The 23,155-nt window shown below is 40.3% G+C and overlaps 2 protein-coding genes and 1 long non-coding RNA gene across 5 annotated transcripts; 1 reads left to right on the top strand and 2 right to left on the bottom strand.

The window, feature by feature from the left end:
* Window positions 1-9,655: 9,655 nt before the first annotated feature.
* LOC144639417 (uncharacterized) lies at window positions 9,656-11,804 on the bottom strand. Of its 2 annotated transcripts, none has more exons than XM_078498739.1 (2): window positions 11,282-11,804; window positions 9,656-11,206 (listed from the first exon to the last, which is right to left on the bottom strand). In XM_078498739.1, exons 1-2 carry the CDS (start codon window positions 11,802-11,804, stop codon window positions 10,539-10,541), a joined length of 1,191 nt encoding a protein of 396 aa, XP_078354865.1. In that variant the 3' UTR covers window positions 9,656-10,538. The 2 variants fall into 2 exon arrangements, with proteins under 2 accessions (XP_078354865.1, XP_078354864.1); XM_078498738.1 differs by having other exon boundaries at window positions 9,657-9,990; window positions 10,064-11,804.
* Window positions 11,805-13,173: 1,369 nt separating this feature from the next.
* LOC144639416 (uncharacterized) lies at window positions 13,174-23,104 on the bottom strand. Of its 2 annotated transcripts, XM_078498736.1 has the most exons (4): window positions 22,872-23,104; window positions 17,611-17,650; window positions 16,991-17,165; window positions 13,174-16,634 (listed from the first exon to the last, which is right to left on the bottom strand). In XM_078498736.1, exon 4 carries the CDS (start codon window positions 16,456-16,458, stop codon window positions 13,189-13,191), a length of 3,270 nt encoding a protein of 1,089 aa, XP_078354862.1. In that variant the 5' UTR covers window positions 16,459-16,634; window positions 16,991-17,165; window positions 17,611-17,650; window positions 22,872-23,104; the 3' UTR covers window positions 13,174-13,188. The 2 variants fall into 2 exon arrangements, with proteins under 2 accessions (XP_078354862.1, XP_078354863.1); XM_078498737.1 differs by lacking the exons at window positions 16,991-17,165; window positions 17,611-17,650; window positions 22,872-23,104 and adding an exon at window positions 16,708-16,953.
* On the top strand, window positions 17,322-21,642 carry LOC144639418 (uncharacterized). The gene is made up of 3 exons (XR_013568155.1): window positions 17,322-18,521; window positions 18,923-19,026; window positions 19,958-21,642. It is a non-coding gene; the product is annotated as an uncharacterized LOC144639418 (long non-coding RNA).
* Window positions 23,105-23,155: the final 51 nt, after the last annotated feature.

Raw genomic sequence — 23,155 nt, 5'->3', positions numbered from 1 at the left:
ATCCACATTAAGAGAGTGGGTACGTTCCTTTCAGGTCACATGTGCTTGAGCAAACTCGGACTTGGCAGAGTTAACTTTGAGCTTGGCCTCACTCAGTCTTTCATCTATCTTGCATGCTGCAATCTTGTATTAAAACAAACCATCTGGAGTAACAATGGCTGAGATTTCCCTAGCACAATCAGTGAGTGGTACTTGCCAAAATCATTAAAAAAAAATTTGATGTTGCCAAGTCAGTCAGTGCAGTCATCTATTTGGGGAATTGGAAATGTGTCTCATTTGGTAAAGAAGGATAAACAGGCTTAACACAACACTGTAAATTGATTTGTTTGTTAAGTTTTTTTCTTGGTTTCTTTTTCTTTCCTTTCCCAATTCATTTAATTCCTTCCCCCTCCTCCTCATTTTCCTTTTACAACTTTTGAAAACATTGTATTTTTGTCACTTTTAAACTCATACCCACACTGAGGACAGCCTGGGTCCTCATATGTCTTACAAGGTGGGACTTCCATTTAACGGAATAGCTGCACAAAGTGCATTAAAAAAACAGTGGATCCAAATTCCTACAAGCTTGGATGAAAAATAACTTTGGTTTGCCTTGGAGTGTAGGACAATTGGATGCCACAAACAAACCAACGAGCCCTGCAACATGTATGGTCCTTTCATCAACACCACAAATGACATCATTCCAACCGCCCAGGTGAGAGGATGAAGAAAACGGACGCACTATATTGCCCATCGTCTTCTCCTGCAAACTGTTCTGCTGATTGTGCATCATTTTCCCCCCCCTTCCCCCTCTCCATTCAGATGCTGACTTTTGAAATTTGCTTTCAGCTTGTTGCACACACAGTTCTCTGGCAGCTTGCACAAATGCAGGTGTTGGCTGACCATTTCTGTAGGCTTCTTTAAAATACAGCTTTCTGTTCATGGCTTACTATTTGTTCAGTATTTTTATCTGGAAAAAAGAAACATAACCAGAAAAAAAATTCATTTGTTATTGGCGGGACTGTTTCTCCCAGTTCCCAACACGAAGTCAGCCTCCAGTGGACAGGGTGTTCTTGAAGTGGCAGTGTCAGAAATTGCAGTGGATGATGCGGAATGTGAATGTTGCCCTCTACAAGCTTGGATGAAAAATAACTTTGGTTTGCCTTGGAGTGTAGGACAATTGGATGCCACAAACAAACCAACGAGCCCTGCAACATGTATGGTCCTTTCATCAACACCACAAATGACATCATTCCAACTGCCCAGGTGAGAGGATGAAGAAAATGGACGCACTATATTGCCCATCGTCTTCTCCTGCAAACTGTTCTGCTGTTGCCCGTATTTCATCTCTTGTGAGATCCCGTTTGACAACTACATCAAAGTGCAGCTCTTGATATAGATCTACGAGCCACTTTTCATCAGCCACTGCTCCATGCAGGCAATTTGAGATTGGAAAACGTACATTGTTTTTCTGCTGTTTTTGAGCTTCGCCTGCTGTTTCTGTTGCTGCAGCTTTACTTAATTTATGCACCTCATTTAGGTGGCACCTCTTTTAGGTGGGCTTTACTCTGGGAAGCGGTACGGCCTCTCTTTTGTATGTCGTCAAAGGTGCTCCTCTAGGTGGCCAACCCGTTCAAAACGTTTTTCACAAAAGCAGCATTCAACGACCAAAAGCAAATCACAGCAAAACAAACAAAACATTACTGCTCAATAAATGCATACTCAAATCATTACACAAAATAAGCACCCAAAAAATCATTTCGTCTTTACCCATGCCTTATTTTTGATTACAGCTAATTGGCTGAGGTGGTGCGGGATTTGCTTTTTATACCAAACAAGTACAAAGTTTAGTTATAAACTCAAAGAACTTTCAACTTTAAATCAAGGAGGTGTTCTTGGAGTTCTTGTTGTTTTTTTCTTCCTATGCTGTGTGTAACCAGAAGGCCTCTTGCAAGTGTGGACCCATGTGAAGGTGGTCGTGGTTCTGCTTGCAAAAATATAGTTTTTTATTAAAATTGAAAGGGGTGCGTTTTTTTCTTAATTTCCTGCCCCAATTTACCATAAAAAATATATATTTTTAAGTTTGTACCTGTTCAACTCGTCCGTTGTCCCTTGGTACAGGCGATGTTTCAATTATGATTTCGACGCTTGAAGCAAAAAATCAGCCCGGCAGCCATTTTGAATAGAACATGATATCCTTATCTACCATTACTTCAATATGGTGAGGCATGTGAGCCGGGTACATTCATTAAGGTACAACTCATATTTGCACGCACGCTCAGATCTGATTTGTATGTTTCCAAACTTAATTGTTGAACATACTCTATTATGCAAATACAAAACAACATTTAACTAGAGGTCTGCTAATCTCAAAGTGGTTAGCAGTTAAAACTTACATTTGACTCTTCATTTTTCATCCACATTAAGAGAGTGTACGTTCCTTTCAGGTCACATGTGCTTGAGCAAACTCGGACTTGGCAGAGTTAACTTTGAGCTTGGCCTCACTCAGTCTTTCATCTATCTTGCATGCTGCAATCTTGTATTAAAACAAACCATCTGGAGTAACAATGGCTGAGATTTCCCTAGCACAATCAGTGAGTGGTACTTGCCAAAATCATTAAAAAAAAATTTGATGTTGCCAAGTCAGTCAGTGCAGTCATCTATTTGGGGAATTGGAAATGTGTCTCATTTGGTAAAGAAGGATAAACAGGCTTAACACAAAACTGTAAATTGATTTGTTTGTTAAGTTTTTTTCTTGGTTTCTTTTTCTTTCCTTTCCCAATTCGTTTAATTCCTTCCCCCTCCTCCTCATTTTCCTTTTACAACTTTTGAAAACATTGTATTTTTGTCACTTTTAAACTCATACCCACACTGAGGACAGCCTGGGTCCTCATATGTCTTACAAGGTGGGACTTCCATTTAACGGAATAGCTGCACAAAGTGCATTAAAAAAAACAGTGGATCTACAAGCTTGGATGAAAAATAACTTTGGTTTGCCTTGGAGTGTAGGACAATTGGATGCCACAAACAAACCAACGAGCCCTGCAACATGTATGGTCCTTTCATCAACACCACAAATGACGTTCATTCCAACCGCCCAGGTGAGAGGATGAAGAAAACGGACGCACTATATTGCCCATCGTCTTCTCCTGCAAACTGTTCTGCTGATTGTGCATCATTTTTCCATTCAGATGCTGACTTTTGAAATTTGCTTTCAGCTTGTTGCACACACAGTTCTCTGGCAGCTTGCACAAATGCAGGTGTTGGCTGACCATTTCTGTAGGCTTCTTTAAAATACAGTTTCTGTTCATGGCTTACTATTTGTTCAGTATTTTTATCTGGAAAAAAGAAACATAACCAGAAAAAAAATTCATTCGTTATTGGCGGGACTGTTTCTCCCAGTTCCCAACACGAAGTCAGCCTCCAGTGGACAGGGTGTTCTTGAAGTGGCAGTGTCAGAAATTGCAGTGGATGATGCGGAATGTGAATGTTGCCCTCTACAAGCTTGGATGAAAAATAACTTTGGTTTGCCTTGGAGTGTAGGACAATTGGATGCCACAAACAAACCAACGAGCCCTGCAACATGTATGGTCCTTTCATCAACACCACAAATGACATCATTCCAACTGCCCAGGTGAGAGGATGAAGAAAATGGACGCACTATATTGCCCATCGTCTTCTCCTGCAAACTGTTCTGCTGTTGCCCGTATTTCATCTCTTGTGAGATCCCGTTTGACAACTACATCAAAGTGCAGCTCTTGATATAGATCTACGAGCCACTTTTCATCAGCCACTGCTCCATGCAGGCAATTTGAGATTGGAAAACGTACATTGTTTTTCTGCTGTTTTTGAGCTTCGCCTGCTGTTTCTGTTGCTGCAGCTTTACTTAATTTATGCACCTCATTTAGGTGGCACCTCTTTTAGGTGGGCTTTACTCTGGGAAGCGGTACGGCCTCTCTTTTGTATGTCGTCAAAGGTGCTCCTCTAGGTGGCCAACCCGTTCAAAACGTTTTTCACAAAAGCAGCATTCAACGACCAAAAGCAAATCACAGCAAAACAAACAAAACATTACTGCTCAATAAATGCATACTCAAATCATTACACAAAATAAGCACCCAAAAAATCATTTCGTCTTTACCCATGCCTTATTTTTGATTACAGCTAATTGGCTGAGGTGGTGCGGGATTTGCTTTTTATACCAAACAAGTACAAAGTTTAGTTATAAACTCAAAGAACTTTCAACTTTAAATCAAGGAGGTGTTCTTGGAGTTCTTGTTGTTTTTTTCTTCCTATGCTGTGTGTAACCAGAAGGCCTCTTGCAAGTGTGGACCCATGTGAAGGTGGTCGTGGTTCTGCTTGCAAAAATATAGTTTTTTATTAAAATTGAAAGGGGTGCGTTTATTTTTAATTTCCTGCCCCAATTTACCATAAAAAATATATATTTTTAAGTTTGTACCTGTTCAACTTGTCCGTTGTCCCATGCGGCCCATACGCAATGAAATACACACTTGGTACAGGCGATGTTTCAATGATGATTTCGACGCTTGAAGCAAAAAATCAGCCCGGCGGCCATTTTGAATAGAACATGATGTCCTTATCTACCATTACTTCAATATGGTGAGGCATGTGAGGTACATTCATTAAGGTACAACTCATATTTGCACGCACGCTCAGATCTGATTTGTATGTTTCCAAACTTAATTGTTGAACATACTCTATTATGCAAATACAAAACAACATTTAACTAGAGGTCTGCTAATCTCAAAATGGTTAGCAGTTAAAACTTACATTTGACTCTTCATTTTTCATCCACATTAAGAGAGTGGCGGCCACCGGTACGTTTCTTTCAGGTCACATGTGCTTGAGCAAACTCGGACTTGGCAGAGTTAACTTTGAGCTTGGCCTCACTCAGTCTTTCATCTATCTTGCATGCTGCAATCTTGTATTAAAACAAACCATCTGGAGTAACAATGGCTGAGATTTCCCTAGCACAATCAGTGAGTGGTACTTGCCAAAATCATTAAAAAAAAAATTTGATGTTGCCAAGTCAGTCAGTGCAGTCATCTATTTGGGGAATTGGAAATGTGTCTCATTTGGTAAAGAAGGATAAACAGGCTTAACACAAAACTGTAAATTGATTTGTTTGTTAAGTTTTTTTCTTGGTTTCTTTTTCTTTCCTTTCCCAATTCGTTTAATTCCTTCCCCCTCCTCCTCATTTTCCTTTTACAACTTTTGAAAACATTGTATTTTTGTCACTTTTAAACTCATACCCACACTGAGGACAGCCTGGGTCCTCATATGTCTTACAAGGTGGGACTTCCATTTAACGGAATAGCTGCACAAAGTGCATTAAAAAAAACAGTGGATCTACAAGCTTGGATGAAAAATAACTTTGGTTTGCCTTGGAGTGTAGGACAATTGGATGCCACAAACAAACCAACGAGCCCTGCAACATGTATGGTCCTTTCACCAACACCACAAATGACATCATTCCAACCGCCCAGGTGAGAGGACGAAGAAAACGGACGCACTATATTGCTTATGGTCTTCTCCTGCAAACTGTTCTGCTGTTGCCTGTATTTCATCTTTTGTGAGATCCCATTTGATAACTACATCAAAGTGAAGCTCTTGAAATAGATCTACGAGCAACTTTTCATCAGCCACTGCTCCATGCAGGCAATTTGAGATTGGAAAACGTACATTGTTTTTCTGCTGTTTTTGAGCTTCGCCTGCTGTTTCTGTTGCTGCAGCTTTACTTAATTTATGCACCTCATTTAGGTGGCCTGCACTCTGGGAAGCGGTATGGCCTCTCTTTTGTATGTCGTTGAAGGTGCTCCTCTGGCCAACCCGTTCAAAACGTTTTTCACAAAAGCGGCATTCAACGACCAAAAGCAAATCACAGCAAAACAAACAACAAATTACTGCTCAATAAATGCATACTCAAATCATTACACCAAATAAGCACCCCAAAAAATCATTTTGTCTTTACCCAAGTGGATATTTAGTAGTTACCATTTCTTCCACAATAACTTCTGTTAAAGCCAAATCTGTTTATGGCCAAACAGCTGTCAGGTGTGGTGCCGTGAAAAAGAACTTGTTCTACGCAGCCGCCTGTCCTTTCCTCCATTTGCAGTTTTTTAATTGTGTAAAGCCGGTAAAGGCTGGAATTCTGCACCCTTTGAATGTTTGTTACAGTGCAAGAGGAGGTTCTCTGAATCCTCTCCGTCACCATCTCATACGGCCTGGAGTTTTTATCCAGCTGAACAATGTGCCCTTCGTTTTGGGTTTTCAGCTGGTTACCCCATTCAATTGGTAATGGAACGCCAAATAAAATAAAACCAAAAATCATGTCAATTTAACCGAAGCATTCTTCACTCTTGCTAACCAGTCGAATTGAAATCAAATACACGTGTATACAATCAAAGAGTTTGCGACACAATTTTCGCGGTTTCTTTTTCAAATAAATTACTGCAGTAGGAAAAATATAAAAATGTTGTTTGGCGGCCTAGGTCGGTTGGTATAGGGAAAAACTGTACCCTCGGTCTGAAGCATGTTCTCAACTCGTCTCTTTTCAGAACTTTTTTGACAAATGAGCCCTCTGGTTCTCTTCATAGTGGCCCTGTTAGGTTTAACTGTCAGAATTATTATTTGTGTCTAATTAATAAACGGCTGTTATCTTTGGACCTCCTACGTGTTTGTAAAAAAAAAATGTGACACCTTTAAACTAATGTGGAAATGTATGCAAGCTCTAAAAAAAAATTCTACTGCATTTTGACCTACCCCATTTATCCCTTTCCGTCCCATTTTCTGCAACGAAATGAGGAATATTCACAATTTATACAATAAAAAGCTAAAATTTATCCTAACATTACATCATATACCTAATATACATAAAAAACTTATCCTAAACAATGTTTTTGATTTACAAGTTCTCTGACAGAGAAATCAAGTTCCATTCTCACCTAACCATGTCCACAGCTAAACACATTTGTCTCTTTCATATCTTTTTTGGTTCACAATTTGTATATACCGGTACTATAAAACATATAGTTTTGAGTGTTTGTTATTTAAATGCTACATTCTAGACTGGCTTCCGCAGGACTGATGGAAAGGAACTTTTGACTGCATCCGTCCCCAACCAGAATATAACGGGCATTCCGTTTCAAAAGAAGAAAAGATGTGACCCTGGCAAAAATTTAGTATGCATATACTGCAGGTAAAATTTAAATCAAGTGACTTTGTTAACAGCAACTGCAAGCAATCACACAGTGATTCAGATATAATGGCAACACGCTTTTAAACTCAATAAAGTCACCAGATTTAAATACCTAGAAGTTGTGCTCTGCATTAAACTTGATTATTTTAAATGCATTCCTTTCTTGCAACTTATTAACCGATTTCTTGGTTTAACTAGGGGGGTTTATTCATATTTTCGTGGACATCATTGCTGTTTTAAAATATATTTTCTATTTCCAGCGGTGTTGTTTCTGTACACACGGAAAACAAGATAAAATTGGAGAGCCAATTATTGTACAGTAGGCGGTCTTTTTGAAAATACAAATCAAAATGGAATATTTTTAGTTGGTTCGTGAAAAAGAAGACAATTCGCAGAATTTTTTTTTGCGTTAGATTTGTGTGCATTATTGTCAATACTGCACTGTCGGAGTTTGCTGACGACAGGTAAAGCAAAATGACGTGATCTATTTTAACCAATTTCGTGCGTGGATTTTGGACAGTGAACGAAGATTGTATATTAAAGTTGTATAGACAAGCTTCCAAGGTCATGGAAACTCTAGATACATTGTATTACCTTTAGCATATTATAAGATATGCTATTATATAAATTACATTAAAGCACTATTCATGGCCGTCTTTACACACGTAACTGTAAGCTGTTTTGAAGTACAGCTCTTTCTGCTTGCTATATTTGTTTTCCAGTTTTAGGGGTATAAAAGCTCAAACAAACTGTTCAAAGTTAAATTGGTCTACTGTTGTATAGTGCAGTTAGCATTTTAGTATTTTAATTGTTTCCTTCCTTCCCTCCTTTCTTCCCTTTGGAGATGAAGTTGGTAAATATGCTTTTAAATAAATGTGGGTCACTCCTGTGTGGTGCAAAAAAGTCTGTGCTGAGTCTGCAGTGACTAATTCCCCCAAGCTCATTGCCTGCATTACCTATTACCTTTGCTTTCTTCCATTCAGCTCCTAGTGTGAGGCTCTGTTGTCACGCAGTCACCGGCTAAGTCGCACAGGCTAACCTAACACACTGTAAAATTTGAATGTAGGACGTTCTTCTTTCTTTTAATCACTTGTCACTTTTTTCATTTAGTAAAGAATTTTACACTTTTTTTTACAACGAAGAAACTGTGAATTTCCATGTTTTTTTACCTGTTGGCTCAGGAAGGTAACTCACTTTGAAAAAGGATGAGTCATTTTTTTCCTTTAACTCTGTGACTAGTTTTTACTTATCTTTCAAGGGCAAGTCTGGGCATAAAGATCATGTGTCAAACACAGAGCCAATTTTTGGCTTGGATGGCACGGCCAAATTTTCTCACCAACTGGCCCTAAGTGTCTCCTAAGTGTCTCCATTAAGAGCATGTTTTTTTATGTCCCACTATGGAACTGAATAAAAATATAAAAAATATGATGACAATATTTTGTAAAATTTATAGATTAGAAATATCATTTAGCAAATCACAAAAATTTATATCTATTTAAATCATTATCCTGACCATCCCCAAAATTTGTTTCATTATTTTTTAGATTGATCAATCATTACACGCATGACCCAATTTAAAGGGAACACTTCTCTTTATGGACACCTCATCATAGAAAGTGGTTTTGGTCCCTTAAGCACAAATCGATTCTCGGTCTTAAGGCGTGATGTTCCCTATAGTGTCTGTATCAAAAGTGTTTGGCTGTCAAGCTTCCTAGATACTAAAGAAAATCTTCTCAGTTAGTCAGTATTGAAAATTAGTCTTTTTGTGTACAAAATGGAAGTCAGCACTGCATGATGCCAGGAGAAATCATCTGCTTGTTTGCAATTTCACTACTACAACCTGTACACAAGCCATGCTATTGATAAGCCTAAATCCTGAACACGACAGCATAGCGTCAGGGTGAGATAATAAATCGCATCAATGCAGAGTGAGACAGTCTTAATCAAATTTATGTGTATGAGCCACTTTCCTTACACAGATGATGATTACCTTATTACATGAAATTTTCGCGACACGTTTAAATTTCGTGATTCTAAAATAATCGCGAAATTAAAGTGACCCGAACAATAAGTGTCATGAACATAACATGACGCAAAAAATTAAGTGACTCACATATGTCAATAATCAACAAAGAATAAGTTTAACACCCCTAAAGGAAGGCTCGAGAACAATAACTCATGCACGTACAAGCATGACATACTTGTAGCCATTGTGAAAACTGCTCTGTTGATGCTATTGCCGAGATTTAGTCTCGCCCTTGCGTTTTTGTTAATTTTGATGTTATTGCCCCTTTGATGAATTCGTTTTATTTAATTCAGACATGTTAAATAATATTGCCAAGGAAATGTTAATTGTCTTACTCAAAAACGCGAAATTAAAGTGATTCACAATACAAAATTTTTCGCAAAATCGCAAAATTTTAGTGCCGCGAAATATGCGCACTTTAAAATCGCAAAAATTTCATGTAATAAGGTATTCATATTACTCCATATGGATCTGCTCTTTAATACCTTCTAAGAAGATGTCTGGAGCCCCATTGAATTCCAAACCATGAGATGGTTCTACATAATAGAAAAAAACTTAACCACATCTTCATCTAGACTTTTAAGCAGTTTTGCTTCTGACCTGTGAGCTAAAAGATCAATCGCTTCAAGAATCATATTGGTAGAACTTGATTATAGCGGCGCTTGTCCGCCGCTAGCTGGACCGTGCAGTTCCCACTGATCGACACAACAAATATCGCACCAATTTCTTTTATGGAACGCCTCCTTTATTGATGTATCTGACCGTGAAACTAAAAATAATTGATTTACAAAATTAGAAACAAGAAATTAGCTATAGAAATATTCAACGTGAATTAAACTTACATTGTTGCCGGATCTGGCGAGAGTTGTCATAGAAAAATCCTTTCCTTCCTTCGATAAAATATGACAGACAATTTCTTTGCTTTCCTTCAGACCACGAGTACTTGCGAAATCGATCAAATTATTGAATTAAACAATAGATGCGTTCTGCGTGGAAATGCGATACGACTTAAGGAGCGCGTGACGAGTCACCTAGTGTGACTTTATAGATTATTAATTAAACTATTGCTGAATCAAAACAACAGAATCAAAACAAGGGAAAAACCCGTGCCATAGGGGCACTTACATGGCTCCCCTTGAAATCACCATATTTCAAAAAACGAAACATAAATTAAAGTAACAAGTTCAGAGTTCATTGACATGTCCGTGTCTAGTCCCTTTTCTGAGTGTCTTAGTTTAATGGCTCCCCATGCAGGAATCCCGGTCTTTCCTCTCTTGGCAGCAGCAGGACAAGCTTTTGAATGGGTCTTTCCAAAACTTACGGGGGGTGTACTCTCTTGCCAGTGCTGGAGAGATCAGGGTCTCCAATCGCCACTTTGACACTACGCACCAGTCCATCAGCCTTGTTTGGGTACGTTTCAATTACACGAGCAAGGCTCCACCGATTCCTGGCTTTGTCGTCGTCTTTAACGACAACTACGTCGCCAACTTGCATGTTACGGCGTGGCCTCGTCCACTTGGACCTCTCTTGTAAGCTGTGTAGAAACTCCTTCCTCCAACGGTCCCATAGTTCGCATGCCAAATGCTGGACTCTTCGCCAACGTTTCCTCGAGTACAGGTCCTCTCTTTGAAAAACGCCAGGAGGTGGTAGAACCGGCTTTGCCTTCATCGTGAGGAAATGATTTGGCGTCAATGGAGATAGTGAATCTGGGTCGCTCAGATTGTCCACTGTCAGCGGACGGCTATTCACGATCGCTTCGGTCTCACAAATCAGCGTGTGAAAGGACTCTCCATCCAGGGAACTTGAACTCTTCTCCAGGAGGGCTGATAATACGCTGCGCATGGTCCTGATTTGGTGCTCCCATACTCCTCCTGCATGGCTGGCTGATGGGGGATTCATCTTAAAGGTAATCCAATCACAATTCTCTTTTAGCATCTCAGCACTGATCTTGCCTTGATCCATAGACTGCAACGCTTCGCGAAGCTCTCGTTTTGCTCCTATGAAATTCGTTCCTTGATCACTGCGCAACTGACGTACAGGACCCCTTCTGCAGATGAAACGACGCAGGGCTTGGAGGAACGAGTCTGTTTCCAAGGAGTTCGAGACTTCAAGATGCACGGCTCTTGATGCCATGCACGTGAAGAGGGCAACATACTTCTTTACTTCCTTGCGTCCCTCCTTGATATACCATGGTCCACAGTAGTCCACGGCGCAGTAGGTAAAGGGGGGTGCCGGTTCCAGACGATCCTCCGGAAGGTCAGACATTTTCTGCTCCTGGACTGCACCTCGTAACTTCCGGCAGGTGACACACTTTGCAATTTTGGATGCCACAGCTGATGTTCCGCCAATAACCCAGAACCCATTAGCTCGGATCTCGTTTAAGGACATTCCACGACCTTGATGTTGAACCTTCTCATGGTAGTACTTAATGATCAGACCTGGTACGTGGCCCTTCCTCGGAAGGATGACTGGGAACTTTGTTTCATCTGTGAAATCCCCTCGCTGGATATGACCACCAACCCACAGCACTCCATCATGGTCAAGAAATGGGTCGAGGCGGTACAACGAGCTTGTTGCCTTCATGGCTCTCTTCTTTTGCTGCGCAGATGATCTATCTTGTCATTCTTGAAACAGCTTTAATAGACCCATCTCTTTTGAAAAGGCGACCTTCTGGGCTGCTTTGAGGATCTCCCTTTCAGCTGATAAAATCTCTTCCACTGTCAGGGCAGGTCTTTGTTGACGTTTGACTGGTTCAGCACAACTTTCCTTCTTGGAGTACACCAGTTGACGGAGTTTTTGCTTGTAGCGTAGACAGATAGCAACGGCTCTACAAGCCCTGTGCCAATCCGAGAAGTAGCCTAAACTCTCAGCAAGGTTCCATTGCTCTTGCGTACAAGTTGCATAAGATGTCACTTTCTTCACCTCTGGATCGTCTGATGGCGTAACGAGGTCTTGATTCTCGAGGGGTTGTGGCCATTGGTCTTCGGGAGTCCAAAGGAACTCTGGACCTGAGATCCATCTTGAACTTTCAACGAGTTCTTTGGCAGTGATACCACGTGAGGCGTCATCGGCTGGGTTACACTTCGTTTCGACGTGTCTCCATTGGCTAGGCGAGGTTTGGTCTCTGATTTGTTGAACGCGGTTGGCTACGAACACGTGGAACCTTTTCGAGTCGTTCTTTATGTAGCCCAACACGACTTTACTGTCAGTCCAGAAGATTTCTTCTACACTTTCATACTGAAGCTCCTGACGAAGAATATCACTGACCCTTACTGACACCACAGCTGCTGTGATTTCCAGACGTGGTATGGTGACCATCTTTAAAGGGCCTACTCTTGCTTTGCCCATAATCAGGGAACAGTGGATCTGGCCTTTGTCGTCTACCAAACGAACGTATGAACACTGGCCATATCCAGTCGTGCTTGCGTCTGAGAAGTGATGAAGCTGGGTTGACATCACCGTTCCGAAACCTTCTGGTTTAAAGCATCTGCGAACGGAGAGATCTTCTAAGTGGTGTAACTCATCCCTCCATTTCAGCCAACGCGATCTTACGTTCTCGGGGATAGGGTCGTCCCATTCCACTTTACCTCTGCAAAGATCTTGAAGAATGGCCTTTCCTGTCAAGATTAGAGGTGCCAGGAACCCCAGCGGATCGTACACACTGCTAACAGTAGACAGAATTCCTCTTCGCGTTAAAGGGCGATCTTGCATAACGATCCGGAACTTGAAAGCGTCTGACTCGATACACCAACTCACACCAAGCACTCTTTCCATAGGCAGCTCAGCCTTCTCGAGATTTAACTCCTTGATGCCTTTTGCGTGATCTTCCTTTGGTATGGACTCGATGACTTCTCTTTTGTTGCTTGTAAATTTATGCAGGTTGAATCCTCCACGCCGACACATCTCTTTAGTCTTGCGTATGAGCTCCTTTGCTTCACTTGTGGAAGGTACAGATTTTAGACCGTCATCAACGTAGAAATCTTGAGAGAGAACGAATCTTGAGAATCTTGAGATGAACGGTCATCCGGTATATCGTGGGCTCCTTGTTTACATCGCCATCCTCCCACCACAAGAAGCGTAGCAGATCTCTACAATGCTCAGTGACGTGGACCTGCAGGAACATTGCTTCTATATCTGCCATGAAGGCAACTGGCTCCTTTCTGAACCTTGATAGCACGCCAACAAGCTTGTTTGTAAGGTCTGGGCCTTGGAGAAGATGCTTGTTAAGAGCCTCGCCTTTGTACTCCGCGGAGCAATCGAAGACTATGCGGATCTTGTCCGGCTTCTGAGGGTGGAAGACACCATGGTGGGGAAGGTACCATATCTTTCCATCTTTCCTAACTTCGTCCTTTGGTATCTTCTCAGCATATTCCTTCTTAATCATGTCATTCATGAATGCCGTGTAGTCTTCTTTGTATTTCTCATCTCTTCGAAATTTCAGTTTCAACTGCTGGAGGCGATGAGCTGCAAGCTTCTCGTTATTCGGTAGGGCTAACGATTCATCTCGTAGTGGCAATGGCAGCTCATAGTGTCCATCTGAAAGATGGATGATTCCTTCTTTAACTTTCGCCATGAATCTTCGATCATCCATGGAAAGGGTTTGTTGAGCCACGTGCTTCCCTTCATTGAAATCTCGCTCGAACATTCTCTTAACTGCTTCTGGAGAGATGATCTCCTTTACGCGTGCCTCAACAACAAAACTATGGGAAGGTAATTCTTCGCTGCCGATCTCTTTCACAGCAACTCTGTGACATAAGACATCCGAAACTTCTGTAGTCGTACTTCCTGTCACTGGACCAATGATGCCCCACCCAAGGACGGTACGGATGGCATAAGGATCACTGCTCCTACCAGGAATGACTTGCTTCGGCTTTATGGCATTTGGACAGTTTGAGCCAATCAAAAGTCCCACTTGCAGATTGTTTTGGTACGGGTAAATCTTGTTGGCTAAGTGACGTAGGTGTGGCCATTTTGCTGCTGACTCTGGTCTTGGGATCTCGTTTCTTCTTGACGGTATTTCGTTCCTTGAGTACGTCTTGGGAAGCTTGATGTGGACCTCTCTATCCATTCTTTCCACGATGAGACCGCTCACTCTACGAGTAGGAACTACTTCTGAACCATGCATTGTATTCAACTTCAATTGAGTCTCGACTCCATTAACTTGCAGTTCTTCCAGTACGCTCTCCTTAACGAAAGTTCCGTTACTAGCTGGATCGAGCAGCGCATAAATCACCACTTGCCGTTCTGTGTTGTCTTGGTGGTACATTCGAACCGGAACAATCATAGAGTTCATGATGGCATCGGTGACTCCAGTAGCATTACAGGTACTTGTACAGCTGCTAGTTGCTTCAGCGGCCTGAACAACTCTTGCTTGGTCTTCACTACTTTGCTTGGGAGAAATTTTGCTTTCATCATGAAGGACGGTCGGGTGGGGCATGCAACATGTCTTGCACACCTTCCGGTTTCGACATCTTCTTGACATGTGGCCGTAGCAGAGGCAACCAAAACATATTCTAGCTTCTTGGATAAATGCTCTTCTTTCTTGAACAGTCTTCGTCTTGAAACTTGAGCACTTCTCCAGATCGTGTTGCTGGCTGTTGCAGAATGGACATGAAGAACATGGTGGTGGTTGATCTTCGTGGGGTGTGGCACTTGTCGAGAAGCTACTTGCACTCTTGTCTCTTCTTCCATTGTTTCGCCAGGTTGTGTTCCTGTTGTTGTTGTTGTCACTGGTGCTACTGCTAGTGAACTCGTTTTTTCTTGCTTCTTTGAGGGCTTCAGGTGAGAATACTGGGTCAGTTGCCAGGGCTGCTTCTTGCGTTACAAATTTGACAACGTCATGAAACGTAGCAAGCCTTTCTTCTGATTTTAATGTCTTGTTGGCAAAACGGCACCATTTCGCTCCCATGTTACTCGGCAGCTTTGAAGTTATCCTTCTAAGAGTATCTTCGGAGTTAAGACCTTCCATGTACTTAAGCGTCTTCATGGCTTGTTCGCAAAGCACCAGGAAATCAGCAAATTGTTGCAGACGCGTGCCGTCCCCTTCTTTTATCGGAGGCCAAGCATTCAGCTTATCCTTGTAGGCTTGTGCAACGCGATAAGGATGACCGAATCTTTCCTTTAAAATCTGTCTTGCTTTACCAAAGGAATCCGGATGGTCGAGGTTAATGAGGCCTTGAATTGATTCCTTAGCGTCCCCAGATGTGAACTGGCTTAAGTAATAGAGCCTCTGCTTCGGATCGCTCACTCGGCACTCTATCAAACTTTCGAATGCACTGATAAACGCCGCATAGTCAAAGTAGTTACCAGAGAAAACAGGAGGCTGCTGTGCTGGGAGCATACTCAGCTTTTGTTGTTCGGCGACTAGCTTAACCACCGAGGTTAGCTCGTCTGTTCTGTGGTAACTCTCCGGCTTTGAGTCACATGATGGTGGTGGGCCATTTGGGGGTTCAACGGGCGGAGCCTTTGGATTTAAGATCACCTCATCTTGCAACGGTTTCGTTTCACTAGGTTCTTTAGGTGGAAGCTTGGGTTTGACGTCCGAAATTGGTATTTCACACTTCGGGATCTGGGGGAAATCTTCTTGCCTTTCTTCCTCTTCAATTTTGCGCATGGTTTCTTCCTCAGCCCTTGCCTTAGCTAACTCCTTTTGCATTAGTAGCCTTTTATACTCCGCTTCCCTTTCTAAAAAGTCCATTTCCACTTCAAGACACGCTGCCTTGGCCGCTGCCTTTGCTCTTCTAGATCTTACCGAAGAGGAGGAGGAACGCTTAGATAATTTTGATGAAACCAGAGACATTTTATCACTTGTTTGTCTTTCAATACTAATCAAGGCTTCATTAATTTTCGTGCGACATTGGAAATGTTTGTGGTCCCGAATGTCAAACCACTTGTACGCTTCATCTGTTTCTTTAGTGTCATGCAACTCTTTGTAATAATTGTGATGAGCGTCATTCATTCTATCCCTACACAAGTCTAAACTGTCACGCTCTTGCTCTAGAACTCTTGCGTCCGATTCCTTTAACGATTCGAGTAAAGTGCTCACCTTTGTGATTTGCCTCCTCAGAGCAGCTCCTGCAGCCTTACGCTCTTCAAAAAGCCTTTCCATGCGAAGTGAGTCGCCCTTTTCAGTAGGGATTCTTTCTCTTTTGTCCATATCAGTCGTTTCAACGCCGACTTGATGGTCTTCGTTCTGTTCGCTCGTGACTTCTTCAATAGTAGGATTTGCCTTCGCCATGGTTCTGTATCGCAATCGACAAACTCCTGCTAAACTCTTGAATTCCTTCAATTTTCACTATAGCGGCGCTTGTCCGCCGCTAGCTGGACCGTGCAGTTCCCACTGATCGACACAACAAATATCGCACCAATTTCTTTTATGGAACGCCTCCTTTATTGATGTATCTGACCGTGAAACTAAAAATAATTGATTTACAAAATTAGAAACAAGAAATTAGCTATAGAAATATTCAACGTGAATTAAACTTACATTGTTGCCGGATCTGGCGAGAGTTGTCATAGAAAAATCCTTTCCTTCCTTCGATAAAATATGTCAGACAATTTCTTTGCTTTCCTTCAGACCACGAGTACTTGCGAAATCGATCAAATTATCGAATTACACAATAGATGTGTTCTGCGTGGAAATGCGATACGACTTAAGGAGCGCGTGATGAGTCACCTAGTGTGACTTTATAGATTATTAATTAAACTATTGCTGAATCAAAACAACAGAATCAAAACAAGGGAAAAACCCGTGCCATAGGGGCACTTACATTGATTGTGCATCATTTTTCCATTCAGATGCTGACTTTTGAAATTTGCTTTCAGCTTGTTGCACACACAGTTCTCTGGCAGCTTGCACAAATGCAGGGGTTGGCTGACCATTTCTGTAGGCTTCTTTAAAATACAGTTTTTGTTCATGGCTTACTATTTGTTCAGTATTTTTATCTGGAAAAAAGAAACATAACCAGAAAGAAAAATCATTCGTTATTGGCGGGACTGTTTCCCCCAGTTCTGTCTGTAGTATTTCGATCATGACATTCAGTGGTTTCATAACAGCACTCATTTCTTCCTCTTTCCAATTCATGTACTCAACAGGCACTGTAAAAAAGATATTTGTAGCTTAAACAAGCGCAACGAATTAGCGAGTTCATGCCGCCATAAAAATAGATTTGTCCTCAAGAACTTTAAAGTAACCTAATCTACGCAACTGCTACTAAGCAACCATATTTTGTATCTTGTATTTAACCGCCAGCATTCAAATTAACGGTCATTCCAAAAAATTGCCTGAAGAGTGTGGTCATCTTTTGACCATACGAAACAGAGCTGTTGCAGTAAATCGATGGAATACTATTGAATCCTGGAACCTTTAAAATAATTTATATATAAATACCATATAGTTGATGTCTTTCCAAGTGCAATTGAAGAGTGTTCTGAGTAAGTGAAAGAACAAAGAAAAAGCAAGTGAACATTTAGTTCGGGATGACTGTAAGGGAAGTGGGAGGTTGATCCTTCAATTAATTTTTGCACCAGACTACAGATTAATGTCAAAGCTTTAAAATGAGCAGGAAAAAATGTTGAAAACTGCAAGTCCTTGTTGAAACTATTGATTGAATTTTTTTTTTAAACTTCAGTGTGTTCCTGGAAAGAAAGTGAACATGCTTTGTTAAAGAAGGAGTATATTGTTGGCATTTGAAAATCCTTACTCAGCTAATAAGTTTCCCTGGACTATAAAGTTCTGGCAATCTGTTTCCAGCCGACAATTGTGTTGGAAACTTCCATTAGAGAGGCAAGACGATTAATGATCAATAAGAAAGCTGGTCACCATTGGATGGATGCCTGTTAGGGGGCGCGGTAGTGGTGTTGGTGGTGGGAGGGGGCAGAAAACTTTTGAACAAAAAAACATCTTATGAAATAATTGAATGAATGGTAAAATTGTTCTTTTAAAAATATTGCTTTAAAGCTAATAGTAACTTTGAAAATGTATCTAATCATAGCAGATGTCAAGGATTATCAGTGGGCAGGGGTGAGTGCGCTCCCCTGAGGGTGCACACCTCTGTGGGCCCTCAACATGTGTTTTATAAGTGGTCCTTCTTATTGAAGGATTTGTCACAATCCTGGCACTCTATCTGAAGGATCACAATAGTACTTAATTTTCTTGTGAATATCTTTGAGGTGCTTCACCAACACACTCTGTCTGTTGAACTGTAGGCAGCAGAAAGGATGCTCATCAGTGTGGATTATAATTTGCTTTATGAAGTGGTCCCTTTTAAAGTCGTGAATGCAATGAACGACTTATTGCGGGTAGGAATCGATTAAATTTGTGTAAACTCCTTTGGTAACTTGGCAATTTTATATCAAGTTTGAATAAAGTTCAAAATGGCGAAATTCTACAAATTCGCAGCAGATTCTCACTGCAAAGTTTTGTACTAGTTGCATCTTTTCAATGTTTTTGTTTGTGGTGCCCAACCAAACTGAAGAACAGTTACTGTAGTAAAGTTTGCTGAAGACAAGAGCATTAATTATGGCGATCAGTGATGGGCTATCATTTTGCAATGTCAGCATTTATGCCAGGGGCTTCTTCTTTGCATTTTTTTAAATTAAATTTAAAGTAGATAAATGTCATAAAATGTTGTAGATGTAAGAGTCATTTACATTGTTTTGTTTACATTGCCAATGAATTTATTGCATCTTTTCCTTTGCAGAATGCTGTTCCTGAGGACATCAGGTGCTGGTTGTGTTTCTGGGTTAAATAGCACTGGAAATTTAAACCCTGTTGCCGTGAATTCAGCAGTGGGAACTAATACAGGTACATGCCATCTATACTTAAGTAACAATAGAAGTAATCTAATGTAGAGTGATGCTATAAATGCTCTCACAAATGTAATGCAGTCACAGATAAACTAAATTGCAAATTTTCAACTTTTGAAAAAAGCACAAATTAAAATGAACAGGGGAATCACTAGAAGGAAAAGATGCTCTATTCAGTTCCTTAAGGGAAGAGGCCTGAAGGCCATAAAAGATTGAAAGGGGCCTTGGAGTGCATTGATTGGTCCACAGTTTTCTGCAAAAAAGTAAATGTTGCTCTCTTCTAAGATTTCTGGTACTGTAGAAAAAATTAATTTTTCTACTGTTTCAACGTTACTATAATCATTCTTATCATTCTTTATGGTCATGCAGGAATGTTAGTTTAGATTTTCCTCCAAATCTTTGTACCTGCATAAAATTATTTATTAGATGCGCCTGTATTAAATTTTGTCCATAATTGTTTTACCAGTGCAGGAGCTCTAGTCAGCTGGCCAGTTCATTTGATTTCTTGGTCGCCCAGGACCGATGGGGTGATTTTAGATGGGCTTTAACTTAGCAGAAACTGAGAACTAAAAAAACATTTGTATGACCTTTGTTTGGCAAATGAGGTAACTTTGTTTCTGACTTTGCCTGGCAAAAATGAGTGAAGGTGGTGCCTTCATAAAACCCTCACCCTTGAATGGTTAATACATGGCAAGGTTTTTAATAAGATCTTCAAATGCTGCGAGGGACTGGGAACCCTTTTTTTAATAAGCAAAACCCAATGTGTAAATGTGTGATCTTAGATTGATTGTTGTAAATTCAGTGATTTTTAGATAGAATTAGAGAATTTACCATGTCTACCAGTCCTGAATGTATTCTGATTCACGACGCTGTCAACAATGCACATTTTCAAATGCACACAATATTTTGAAGGCATGTTTCTTTTATAGGTCACAAGACACAGGTTACAAGTCACAGCCTACAGGTCACATGTCTGCAGTATTTAAGCAAAAGTCAGAAAATAAGAAAACTAAGCGGAATTTTTAGGCAAAAGTCAGTCAATAAGCACAATATAAATAATACCCCTAAGCTTAAAACTAAATCAAAGACCATCTCACAAGTCAAACACGAGAATTGTTCCATGCACCCCTTGTGTCTGGTTTCTTTGTTAGACCTACTGGAGGGGGGTTGGACAGGAAATACTTATACCTAAAAATATCTGACCCAGTAAAATTCAGATAATTTTAAAATTAAATTATTATTATCTTAGTCTTCCTGGAATCTGTCAGCCCCAAGTGAAATTATTTTCAAGTCCGTCAAGTCTCCCACAGATAGCTATCAATAATATTTGGTATGTTCCAGCACTTATTATTACTTAATTTCCTATATTTTTAAGGCCTTAGTTTACTTTTGTAGCTTAATGTTTTCTCATTAGTATTGATTGGTTTTATAGCATTTTAACTTGCTTCTTAGTTTAATTTATTTAGTTGACCTTTACTTCAGTGTCACACAGCATGTTATCAGAATTGTCTGTTGTACATTCTGTTACTGTTTCAACCGGTAATATTACTGTACTATTATTGCTTACCTCATTTCCAAATCATTGCTATACAAGTAGATATTTGTGATTCTTTTTTGCTACAAATTATCCTTTTGTAGTCACTATTTCCAAGATTTTAGTTTTATAATTTCTTCTAGTATTCATTCAGCGTTTACAGCAAGGCGCCCAAATGTGTGACCACTTTAATTTATTCACATTCTTCCATCCAGATTTAATCCAATCAGAAGTCATTAAATCTGCACGAAAGAATGTGAATAAATTAAAAGTGGTCACACATTTGGGCGCCTTGCTGTAAATGTAATGCAATACGTTTAATATGTAACCCAAAGCCAAACCTTTTGGTTAGCTTTTGTTTAGTTTACACTTCATGTACAATTCACAGAATGTATCAAATTTTAGTTTGTTAAATTTCGAAGAGGGGTATTGAATGGTCTTTATGATCATTTGCGAGCATGCAAGCAGAGCGTTTTTCTTTGTAAGCATGAGCATTGACAAAAGTTAGCCTTGCGAGCAACAAACACTTTTGAAAAAGCTACCTCCACTAAAAACCAAGCATGCGAGCACTTGTAAAAATTTGCGACCACAAACAAACCAACACTCACTAAGTTTTGCGAGCAGAAGCCTAATTATTTAAGTGGGCACTGCAAAATTTTAATAGACCATTCATGGCCCCTTCTAAGATTAATTTCATTGCCTTTCTTTCCTTTTCTTTCTATTCGCTGTTTTCACCGTTCCCATAATACATCTTGTTTACCCCCCAAAATTTTTGCATAAGCATTGTTTTCAATTTCTCATGGGATTTACAATGACGTGCAATTGTCCCAAGAGAAATTGAAAACAATGCTTATGCAAAAAATTTGGGGGGTAAACAAGATGTATTATGGGATCGTGAAAAAAAGGGAATGAGATCTTTTATAATCAGCTGTTGGCAATTTAGGTTTTTATTATCCAGCCTGTAAACAAATCATTTTATTGTGCTCAGTTATAAATGATTTGTAATTTGTGATTTTATTTTGTATTTCTTCTTATTAGTTACTCATTCTCGTTTTTTGTTGTTGTGTTGATATCACCCAATAAACTTGTTTATCTTAGCTCAAATCTGTTGTTTTGTGTCGACCATTTTTTGGCCCATTTACACACAGAAGCATAAAGTGAAACAATGTGGGTTCAAAAGCTAATGGTACTTGCATTTAATTTTTACGTGACAATGTTTATTTGTTCAAGTAAATGAAAAAAATTAGCCAATTTTTGACACAAGTATAAAATTAATCAAGAAAGGCTTGAGCCACACCCAGATTGGTCTCTTTTAGGGGTTCTTTTCAAAATGTCCGACGAGCATCCCCGTCCGTTTCATATGGGAGTCCCCCCCCCCCGGGGCTAAAAGCTCACGTGCAAGATTTTGTGACAAGTAAAAGTTTTCACACGAAACAGTGCCTTGCATAGACAACAATTGTGACAGCACATGTGGTCCCCAGCCTCCCACTGTGCTTATGTCTGCTGTCAAAGATTTTACTAGCAACCTTAACTTTGAACTTTTGCCAAAATGGCGAGGCGCCTGAGTGACGTTATGACTCACATAAGACTCAGACAAACAAACAAGAATGGCAGATGATTTTTCTAAAACAGCTGGTGTTCCTAAACACTTAATTAAAATGAAAACTTCCCCTGGAATCCTTGATCAGCATGTTGGGATACAAATTTTTGCAAAGTTAAAAAATATCTCTGGAGCGGTTTTAGAGCCACTTTAAATTTTCGAAATTTTAGGGTGGCTCTGAAACCACTCCAGAGAAATTTTATTCAATAATAAAAAATGGGGATCACCAGACTCGTTTTTAAATTATAACCACAAATAGAGAAAATTAAGGGTGCTTTAACAGGTTATACCATTGCTATGGTAACCAGTGACGTCATGAAAATGACCACAACTTGTTCAGAAATGATTGGGATTCGTTTGATACCATTTTTGTAGTGGTAACTGATAAATGTTTGTAGCACTGACCTATCAAAGTGTGAGCTGGAAAGTACTTAAAACTTTTCAGAGCCTCTCAATGGTTTGCCCAGGATGGGCGGGGCAACCCACGGGAATTTGACATCGTGAAGCTCTCCCAGGGAGACATTTAAAACGGTCTGCTTGGTTAGAAATTTAAGAGGAGATATGTGAAATTTGACATTCGCTAGGTGCCCAGGGGTGGGGAATTCAACTCCGGATTCCAAAAAATATCAAATTCCCCTAGGGTTGCCCCTCCCCCCCATCCTGGGGCAAACCATTGATAGGTGCATTACCGGTCTACCGACCTGTCGACCTGTCGATGCGATAACGCTAATGAGGTTATCCTCCATGCGTAACCCTCCATCCTCCCCATAGCGCTCTGACAATAATCATTGAGAAACTCCTTGAGATCACCGTCGATAAAACCAAAGACAACCATTTTCCTTTGAATATTTCCGCAAATGCAAATGAAGATACGCTTCATCCTTCTTGTCCGGCATATTTACATTTTTGGCGGGAAAAGCAAATCTCTTCACGTACGCCTATGTGAAATGTCCCGCGGAACAGGAGGAGCTGCGGTTGTGCATGCGCAGTTTC

The sequence above is a fragment of the Oculina patagonica genome, chromosome 14 (assembly GCF_052425735.1).
Source record: "Oculina patagonica isolate OP01 chromosome 14, crgOcupat, whole genome shotgun sequence".
NCBI lineage: Eukaryota > Metazoa > Cnidaria > Anthozoa > Scleractinia > Oculinidae > Oculina > Oculina patagonica.
Note: the sequence above shows the minus strand (reverse complement) of the source record. Positions and strands in the feature narration are given on the sequence as shown.

Coding starts and splice junctions, on each gene's coding strand:
- LOC144639417 (XM_078498738.1), bottom strand. CDS start 11,804: ATGAAGGCAACAAGCTCGTTGTACCGCCTCGACCCATTTCTTGACCAT.
- LOC144639416 (XM_078498736.1), bottom strand. CDS start 16,458: ATGGCGAAGGCAAATCCTACTATTGAAGAAGTCACGAGCGAACAGAAC.